This window comes from Misgurnus anguillicaudatus, chromosome 8 (genome assembly GCF_027580225.2).
Source record: "Misgurnus anguillicaudatus chromosome 8, ASM2758022v2, whole genome shotgun sequence".
Lineage (NCBI taxonomy): Eukaryota > Metazoa > Chordata > Actinopteri > Cypriniformes > Cobitidae > Misgurnus > Misgurnus anguillicaudatus.
The window spans coordinates 6,068,599-6,079,359 of record NC_073344.2 but is presented as its reverse complement, the minus strand read 5'-3'; the positions used below and the strand labels follow the sequence as shown (position 1 = coordinate 6,079,359).

Below are 10,761 nucleotides of genomic sequence, written 5' to 3'. Positions count from 1 at the left end.
GTATATTAGCAACTTTAAATCCAAAACATCTTTATTAGTTACTTGCACAGTTATATTTTTGCTTATGCGTCACTCTAAAACAGCTATTATTTTAACTGCTGTATTATCTCATGATGCTGACCTGATGATCATAAAACATGTCTGCATCCTGTTGTAAAACAATGAAGACTGTTTGCTCGGAGATGAAAAAAGTTTGACATTATGAATTTTCTGAATTTCAAAAGGATAACATTTCTCAAATAAAATACTTTAGACTATAATTTTAATCATATTGGTATTTGTGATACATATTAAATCTTTAAACTATTGACAGTCAACAAAAGTCTAAAGTAGTACAGTAATATTGCCAGTAGCCTACCCTTTTTATTTTTTTAACTTTTTATTAATACCTGCCCTTGGCTCATGTGACGCGATCTATCCATGCCAGGTATTTTTCCCTTCATTCTCTTTTGGAAAAGGTGGAGTTTCCAAGAATGAAAGACCCCTCTGTTTGCACCTTGGACCTCCGCCCGTCTCTTGGACGTGTCAATTTAAGCCTAGGCAAAACCTAGTCACATTACAGTCTATAAATCTTGAAACCTCCTGTGCTTCGAGATACTTCAAAACCTTTTATGACAAGCCGTAGAGTAATTTCCGTCCGTGTCGAAGAGCTGAGCTGTATTTTGGACTTTGAAATCTCGACTCTCAAATATAAACCTAGAAGTCTTGAACTGCCACACATCTGCGCACGCGGGACTTAGAGATGGGCACTTGGGTTTTCCTGAGTATTCTGCTTGTCGCTGCGCATTATGGTAAGAGCCTTAAAAAATGGGATATTCATATATTATGTAGTTTAATATGCAATATCTATGATTTAAATTTTTTATTAGCACTTAAAAAGTCAAACTATTTATTAGATAAAAAAAAGTAATATTATATTATAAATCAACTGGTGCAGTGTCGGGACAGAGCACGGTAAGGTGGTGCACTATTTCGACCGAGGAGGAGGCAAAATGCAAAGCTATGGCGGAGGCCTTCACCAGTGTGTCAATACGGCCAACACTGCGCTGTGTCCTCGCCTCATCTAAAGCCGAGTGCGCTCAAAAACTCACTGTAAGTAGGCTACACATACTTCATTTGACATATTTAACAAAGAGACGTCAAGTAAGGAAAATCAAGTATGTGGGTTTTTTGTAAAAAGTAAATTGTGGTAGTCGATAAATACTACACTGAATAGTAGGCTATTTACAATATTGTTAAGTTCAAAAATACCTCAGAATCTAACAATTTTACACTGTAAAAAATTTCTGTAGAAATTATTACTGGGTATTACTGGCAACTAGCCCCCAGTAACTTACTGTAGATTTTACATTTATGTTATTTACTGGCCACAGTTTGTTCAAACATGAACATGAAACTTTTTCAATCTTTTTCTTCTACAGTTAGTTACTGGCAACCAGCTGCATAATTACAGCAAATTTTTTACAGTGTTAATATAATAATTACTAAAGTATTTTTTATTCATGTGGGCTGACTAAAAAAGTAACATGAAGTAAGATAGACAGAAGAACATCATATCTTATCCTCTAGATGCAGATATCATAAAACAGATGATGATAAAATGTTTTGGTTTCCAAGGGAAACAAGCTTATATATCAGTTTTTTATCTAAAACAGCAGAAAGTTTTCTGTGAGGGTTTGGTTTGATGGTTGCGTGCGTGCGTATGTAATATATATCACATATTTTTGTTCCTTTTTATCGAAAAAGCTTTTTAAATAATTTAGTTGCATTTGTGATCAACTTTGGCAGAAAAAAGAAGTGGATGCATTTTCAGCCAGTGTTAAAGACATCTATGACAATGGGAAACAAGCCAGCTTCAAAATTGCAGCTGGAGAGTCTGGAGCTGATGGTATGTTACAGTATTTTAATGGCATTATTCCATATGTCACTGTGACTGTAGCCTACTGTAGATACCAGATCATGCTACCTCTGAACCCTGGTGAAATGCAAAGACTAGATAGATTATAATAATTCAATGTCATAATTAGGTTAATTATTAACAGTTATTGCCTGTATCCTTATTTTAACGATATTAAATGCAATGTAAATATATACACTAGCGCATTTCACAATTTCGCATTGAAGTAAAGCAATTTAAATAATTAAAACCATTACGCGCACGCGCGTGACAAAATACATGATAAAATACAAATAGCATGTGGATGTAGCATTAATGACTAATAAAGGGTATGCACGTGACGTCACCTTCGGCGAAAATGACTGCGGTTACGCCCACTGGGTGGCAAAAGACAGAGCGGCAGCATTTGTGTACAGTGTGAAATCAGCAGTAACACTGAGAAAACGCGTCGAAATGGGAAAAAGCTGTTTTGCAATAGACTGTACTAACATATTTAACAAGAATTCAGCGCAAAAAACACCGAAAGGATAAGTAAATGGATCGTTCATGCCAATGTCCTGACCACAGGTGGGTTGACAAGTTGCTAGGGTCACTATCAAGCAGAAATTACTTTCTAAAATTCTTTTTCAAGTAGCCTATTTGTGTTTTATCCGTGTTTTTCTTTGGAAAACATACATTCCAAAGCATATTATTATCATTTTAACTCTATTAGCCTATATTTCATAAATACAGGTTTTTATTTTACATTTAATATTTAAGTACATTAACATACTTTTACTCAAGTAAAAGTGCACAATTTTAATATAATTAGGTATTAAAAAAATGTAATATTAAAGAATACACAGTATGATTATGCTTTACAATGTAGTGCAGTAAAATTTTTCCCAAGACAAACACCCTAATAAAGCACAGATGCTTGAAACATGTCAAACTAAGTATTGTCCACCTCTGCTCTCAAGTCCAACTAAATTCAATTTAAGCTGAAAATAGTCAGCTTTACTGGCATTTTCGCCACAGCCACTATGAAAACCAGCCATTTTGTTGAATGTTTGCCACTCAACGGGGCGAGTTCCAGCGTGTCACGTGGAAAAGTGACATCAATGCATACCCTCTATTAGTAAAAATAGTAAAGTGCGTCAGTTAGGGGGTGTATATTAGTTGTTTATTGCCTCGAATGAATCTCCATTAGGCTATAATATAGTGCACTATAAAGCAAAAATGCAGCATAAAGTTTAAACAACTTGGTTTTGCAAGTCAATTTAACCTACTATTTTAAAAGGGACATTTCACAAGACTTTTTTAAGATTTAAAATAAATCTTTGATGTAAAATTTAGCTCAAAATTCCATATAGATAATTTATTATACTGTAACATGTTAAATTGCCACTTTTTAGGTGTGAGCAAAAATGTGCCATTTTTGGGTGTGTCCTTTAAAATGCAAATGACTGATCTCTGCACTAAATGGCAGTGCTGTGGTTGGATAATGCAGATTAAGGGGCGGTATTATCCCCTATTGATATCACAAGGGGTGCCAAATCTCAATGACCTATTTTTTCACATGCTTGCAGAGAATGGTTTACCAAAACTAAGTTACTGGGTTAATCTTTTTCACATTTTCTAGGTTAGCACTGGATACCCAATTATAGCACTTAAACATGAATAGTTGACATAACTTATAAAATCAAGTTAAAATTTTTATTTTTCTTTAAAGATGTGGATTTGATAAAAATGCTGCATTTTCAATTCACTCAATTGTTCTTCTTTTAATGGCTACAGGGAAAGGAATAACCTACTATGGTGTCGCTGTAGTAAAAAAGGCAAATTCAGCCATCAACATCAACAACCTAAAAGGGAAGAACTCTTGTCACACAGGAAAGCACCGTACAACTGGCTGGAACATCCCTGTAGGATATTTAATTGATAGTGGAAAGATGTCTGCAATGGGATGCGACGTCTCCCAAGGTACTCCTTAGATGTGCTGTAGTGTTAAACTGTCAAAGTGATTTTGCTGCTATCAGATGGAAAAGTATCTTGTGGTTTACATTGCCTTGTTAGGGTTTGCTGACTTCTTTAACGCCAGCTGTGTCCCGGGGGCTAAAGACGACCCCCCATCTTTGTGTGAACAGTGTAAGGGAGATGGGACAGGAAATTTTAAGTGTGATGAAAGCGATCGCGAGAGCTACTACTCATATAATGGAGCATTCAGGTATCATATTAAATAAAACCTCCATGTTATCGGTTTGTTAAGTCATGACGTAAGGAATACTGTTTCGGGGTCCAAGCCTCCACTCATTTCAGTAGAAGCCGTTTATGAGCACTATTTATTCCTATTACACATTTACGTGAAAATTGAGATAGGTTGGACCCGGAAGCGGTGCATGACGTCAGACTTAACAAGTGGTTTCACAACAGCCAAAGTTATGCTGTATTTTTGTACAATGATTTATGAAATATTTTAAGCATGTTAGTTAACTGTTGTTTTTGGTTCTGTAGGTGCTTGGTCGATGGTGCAGGGGATGTTGCCTTTGTGAAGCACACTACTGTAGGCGAAAACACTGATGGTACAGAAACACAGTGAATATATTGTGAATGGCACAATTGAAAGCGAGATATCATGATGATCTGAAACTGTTTGAATAATAACAATGATTTTTTTAAACTGTATGTTTGTGTGTTTTGACTCAGGTAAAGGGGAATCATGGGCTCAAGGGCTTAAGTCAGATGACTATCAGCTCTTGTGTCAGGATGGTACTCGTAGTCCAGTTAAGGATTATGAAAAATGTAATCTGGCCAGAGTTCCATCAAGAGGCATTGTGGTCCATAATGACATCAGCAGTTCGGTGGTTTACAACATGTTGCATGAAGGGCTGGTATGATCATTTTTTAGTACTGGAGACTTTTTCATGATAGTAATATTCATATTTTATTGATTTAAGCATGTATGTATGTTTTCTCCTTAGCAAAAGTCTGGGTTCTCATTGTTCTCCTCATCATTGTTTGGTGGGACAAACCTGTTATTCAGTGATGATTCAACAACATTTATTGAAGCTGGAAAAGAAAACTATATTGAGTGGATGGGCCGTAGATACTATGACATACTTAAAGCTGTAGACTGTTCAGCGTCTGGTATGTAAATGTTTGCGTCTTTGTTAAACTATAAAAAAATTGTAAACACTTTCAGGCTGTTGTATTTCTAATGCTTATTTCTCTGCAATATGTTGCTGTGTGTAGACGTTCCCTCTGACCTTCGCTGGTGTGTCCTGTCTTATGGAGAGCAGCAAAAATGTGCAGACATGGCCGTGGCTTTTAACAGCAAAAGTTTGGTTCCCAAGATTAAGTGTGTCTATGGCACATCTGTGGAGGATTGTCTAAAGAAAATTAAAGTATGAAAATCAAGAATTTTAAAGGATAGGTTGACCAAAGAAAAAACATTTTTGTTCAAAATTTTCCCCAACTGTGGAACCAAAGCATTTATTTTACATATAATGAGAGTAAATGACAACTGGGGCTGTCCAGCTCCATAAAAGCAAGATGAAAGCATCATGAAAGGAATCTATCTTTTGAAGCCATATGATATTTGTGTGTAAAAACAGACTGACATGTAAGACCATTGTTCACTGAAAGTGACCAGTATATTTGGAAAATCACACTGGTTTGCAATGACATGCCATTTTCTGTTAACTTTGCCTTTACTTTAACTATCAGATTCGCTTACTCAGTATTAATCTAAATCCTATGTTTTCCTGTAGAACAAGGAAGCTGATGCCATTACTCTCGATGGAGGTTACATCTACACAGCAGGCAAGAGTTTTGGTCTGATACCTGCTGTTGGGGAAAGCTACACAGGTTAGAGCCATATATCAATACTGTACCATATACAGGTTTGAATCCTGTTGACTACGCCAAAACTGTTAGATCAGGTCTCCACACGAGACAAAATTAAAAGTTTACGATCCAGCCCAGAACACCAAATCAAGTCAGAAGATATAAATTCACTTGTTGAATTCATGCTTGTTAGACAAGGTTTGAACATTGAGACATATGCAACTGAAACTGTCCAACAATAAAACTATGTTCTATTTTATCATCAAAACCTTCGTCTCATTTCCTGCTTGTGTTCTTCTCTAGCAACGATCGATCAACCTCTTAACTGACAGAAGCCTGTTAAACAAGTACATTTATATCTTTTGACGTGATCTTGTAAATGTTTTATGTTGTCTGGTGTGGAGACCTGATCTAACAGTTTTGTACTGTAGGTGTATACTGGTTTAGAGGTACACTTTCAAATACCTTTTCCATTTATATACTGTATACTGTATAGCAGTAGTTTTCAAACTGGGGGCCGGGAGATGGCTCCGGGGGCCCCAGTTTTATGACATTTAATAAAATACATTAATTTATCATAAATTCTGTGTAATTATTATACCTCAAAAAAATAAGGCTACTTACCAACAGCACTATGTTGTATAATTAAATATGTTTTGTTTAAATAAAGTTTTATGTCATAAATTTTCTTTGGGGGGCCGCAAAGGGATGCACCGAGCAAGGGGACCACACGCTGATAAAGTTTGAGAACCACTGCTGTATAGTATAACTGTTTAGGTAACACATTTTAATCTAGAAGAGATGTACAGTAAGTAGTACCCAACAATGTTTTATTTATAACTGATGATTCATTGCGAGGACTTTTCACAACCCACTGTTATTCTCCCTGTGTTTTAGGAGACACTGATGGCAGCATTTATTACTCTGTTGCTGTGTTGAAAAAGAGTAACAGTAACATCCAGAGATTCAGTGACCTCAAGGGCAAGCGTTCTTGTCACACAGGTTATGGCAGGACTGCAGGCTGGAACATTCCCATGGGTTTGCTTATAGAGAAAGGCCTTATCAGACCACAAAAATGCGAAGTACCTCAAGGTACCTATTTGTAATTCATTAATGCAAATACGTAGTGAAGTTTTTTTCACTGGTTTGGCTGTATTATGTATACAGTATTATGACCAAACTTTTTATCTCAGAACCTATAAATATGATGTTGTAGTAACTGTTGTACATGGACATAAATGGCATACTGTTTGTTATTCTGCTATACTTAATGTTTGAATCTGTCCTAGCTGCTGGGGAATTCTTCCAGTCATCCTGTATACCTGGAGCTAATCAGCCTGGTATCCCCAGTAACTTGTGTGAGCAGTGCATTGGAGACTCCAGTGGTAAAAACAAGTGTGAGAAAGGTCAAGACCTGTATGATGGTTATAATGGAGCCTTTAGGTAAATGAAGATCAGAAAGAGTACCTTAAACTTTGTTTCTTTTCCTTTGAGTAAATACTTCAGCACGGTGTCCATTTATATTCCCAGGTGCCTTGTTGAAGATCATGGTGATGTGGCCTTTATTAAACATTCCACTGTGTTCCAAAACACAGATGGTATGAAAATGAGTTGCTTTAAACCATTAAATCATGTCTATTATATACAAGTAGTTAACAATTACTTTGTCTTTGGTAGTACTCTTATATCAGAATTGCTATTTCCAGGAAACAATACAGAACCTTGGGCGGTACACCTGAAGTCCGGTGACTTTCAGCTGCTTTGTTCTCACGATTCTCGTGCTGAAGTCACTCAGTATAGTAAGTGCAACCTGGCCCGTGTCCCCTCCCATGCTGTAATGATACGACCCTGTACCAACCATCACGTTATCTTTGGCCTTTTGGACAAAGCCCAGGTAGAAAACAGAACTCCAAATGACGCATTTTCAGTGTAATATGGAGATGGATATTGGAATTGGCTCGTTTTACATAACTTTTGATTTGCATCTTTCAGAGCTTTTTTGGAGTTAATTCTGCCTCAGGCTTCAAGATGTTTGAATCCAAAGATTATGAGGGAACAGATCTGATTTTCAAGGACTCAACCCTCACTTTGATTGGCGTGGGAGAGAGGAAGACTTATGAGGATTGGCTTGGCAAAAGTTACCTGGATGCAGCGGTGGCCATGGAGTGTTCAGCTTCCTCAACAGGTATTATCAGTTTGCAAATGTATACTTTTCCCTTGTGTAACACCTCACTTTTAATAGTGTCTTATTACTTGGTTAATTTTGATGTTAAATGGACACTCCACATTTTCCAGCTCCCCTAGAGTTAAATGTTTGATTTTTACAGTTTTGAAATCCATTCAGCCGATCTCCGGGTCTGGCAGTACCATTTTTAGCATAGCTTAGCACAATTCATTGAATCTGATTTGACCATTAGCAATGCGCTAAAAAAATAACCAAAGAATTTCTATATTTTTCCTATTTAAAACTTGACTCTTCTGTAGTTACATAGTGTACTAAAACCGACAGAAAATTAAAAGTTGTGATTTTCTAGCATAATTCTGGCGTAATAATCAGGAACTTTGCTGCCGTACTATGGCTGCAGGAGGCGCAATGATATTACGCGGTGCCTGAAAAAAGTCCCCTGCTATTGAAAGTAACCAAGGGACTATTTTCGGGCAGTGTGTATTATCACTACGCCTGCTGCAGCCATGTTACAGCAAAGTCACTGATTATTACGCCAGAATGAAAGTGTAGTTCCTAGCCCAATCGGCCTAGAGGGTTGCAACTTTTGATTTTCTGTCGGTCTTGGTGCACAGTGTCTCTACAGAAGGATCAAGTTTGAAATCTGGGAAAAATGTTGAGACTCTTTGGTCATTTTTGGTCATGATGCTAATGGTCTAATCAGATTCACTGGGTATTGCTAAGCTAAGCTAGTGTCCCTTTAAACAAGACAATCATTTGTAAAATAAATGTATAATTTCAAGGCATTCTCAATTGTAGCTTCAAAGATAAACATGTGACTCCACCATCTCTAAACATTTTTCAAATATGTAAATGTATCATTCAATTGAATTTGTTATCTCAGATAGCAACAATGATGTAATGACCCTTTACAGAACTCTCTGTACCAGTTTGAGAGCATATAAATGGCAACTTTTAGTTAATAGTCTCCATTTTGTGTGCATTTGTTTCTCTCTTTCTGCAGTGTTTTCCTTATCCTCGGTATTGTTGATGACTATTGTGAGCTCCCTGGTATCTCTGTTGACTTCGTAGCAAGTCTGCTAGCCAAAGCAGGGGAGTCACCTCTTTTTGACTCCAGCCTTCATACCCATACCAAAATGATTTTATGATTTAATTTAAAATGAAGAAAAAAGATGTTTTAAACCCAACACCAATGCACTTTATCTGTCTAATATTTTTTTCTTCTGAATATAATACACAGTGCATAAATATGAAAGGATCTGGATCTGGGGGAAATTTAAAGGTCCAATTTAATAGTTAATGCAATAAAAAAAAGAGTAGATTAAGAACTAATCATTTTTTAAATAACATCTGTGTTTTTTCTCCTTGTTTATTGCTGAGGGCAATAGCCATACTGTATCAGTGCATATGCTTTAACATATTTATTGCATGCTGTTTATTGCAGCGTTTAAAACCTATATTTTATTATTGTGTGAACTGCTTAAAGGCACATGCCATATCAGGGAATATGCTGTGCATAGCACTTTTCTCTATTATATATTTAAACTAGACATGCACGTTATTGAAAATAGTATGCACTGGAGCTGTACTACTGAATGGATTGAATTGAAATGGTTGTTTTCCTCACGTATTCTCTCCTAAGCTGAAAGCATATGGAAATTAATCGAATGTTCTATATTAGCAATTTCACTTTTATTATGTATTCAAATGTTTTTATGTTTTTAAATTCAAAGTAACTTTTTAGTAATTTGATAAGCAGTCACTTAGATTATCGACCATATGATACACTGAGCAGAGAATTGCTTTTATAAGTTGGGAATACATCTTTAGTTACAAACCCTTGTTTCTTCATTCTGTTAAAATTATTGCAATGCAAATGTACAATCCCAACAACCTCAAACTGTAGTAATACTTTCAATATCTACAAGCAAATACGGCTTAACAACTGACCTTAATGTAAAAAAATGATTTTAAAAATTTTTGGTTGATTTCTCACTGAGTTCCTTTGGCCTGCAATTTAGATGTCTGTTTAATAACATAGCATTTCACTACTTCTCTTTTTAATTTCAAGTGTTCCTAAAAGAGATTATTTTTATATGTTGTTCAGATACCATATCAGTGTATATGTGCTGACACATTAATGTCATACATTAATGCTTGCTTTGTTGGATTTTTTCAGTAAAGTGATCCAGTATAACTAATATTTAGTTGCCAGGCCAGTGCGTCTGCTCAAATATTATCTCATATGAGCTTTTTACTCTTCCTAAATAAACAATGAACATGCATTAAGAAATGTGGTTGTCTTTTTATTGCTGCTTTGGCAAATTCTAAATCATATGACTAACATATAATAATGTATAATTTCTTATTAGACCAAATCAATATCAACAAATCAAACATTTTATGACTGTTTATTCTCAACTAGATTTACTTTTTGAGGTCCAAATACTGAAAGAAGTAAGGATGTTTTCATTGGTGTCATTTTATAATGAATTAAACACATAGGGATTTGTAATGGTTACTTTTTAAAATAATTAACTGTTTACTGTATCTTTCAGATTAGCACCATCTGCAGATAATTTTGACTATGGTGTAGACCATATGTATTTAACTTTTTGAGACCAAGAACCCCTTAATAGATAGAGGAGGAGCAGGGACCCCCAGTACATTACAATATGAGATTAAGCATTTTGAGCCAGGCTTATAATAACAGGTAGCCTACCATATGACTGGATTTACATATTTTGATGGTTACAAATAAAGTAGTTATTTTTGGCATACAGTCACATACTGTACACAGTTTGCTTAATAGAGTTTAACTTGTGAACTTTATGCTCTTCATCTTAATTAAGTT

General features: G+C 35.7%; 1 protein-coding gene across 1 annotated transcript; it reads left to right on the top strand.

Annotated features, from left to right (window-relative positions):
• The first annotated feature begins 497 nt into the window (after positions 1-497).
• On the top strand, positions 498-10,194 carry meltf (melanotransferrin). The gene is made up of 16 exons (XM_055212811.2): positions 498-791; positions 938-1,092; positions 1,789-1,888; positions 3,674-3,859; positions 3,953-4,103; positions 4,391-4,458; positions 4,583-4,767; positions 4,858-5,023; positions 5,129-5,280; positions 5,647-5,743; positions 6,620-6,814; positions 7,012-7,165; positions 7,253-7,320; positions 7,429-7,616; positions 7,715-7,907; positions 8,911-10,194. The coding sequence occupies exons 1-16, from the start codon at positions 743-745 to the stop codon at positions 8,976-8,978; spliced, it is 2,175 nt and encodes a 724-aa protein (XP_055068786.2). The 5' UTR covers positions 498-742; the 3' UTR covers positions 8,979-10,194.
• Positions 10,195-10,761: the final 567 nt, after the last annotated feature.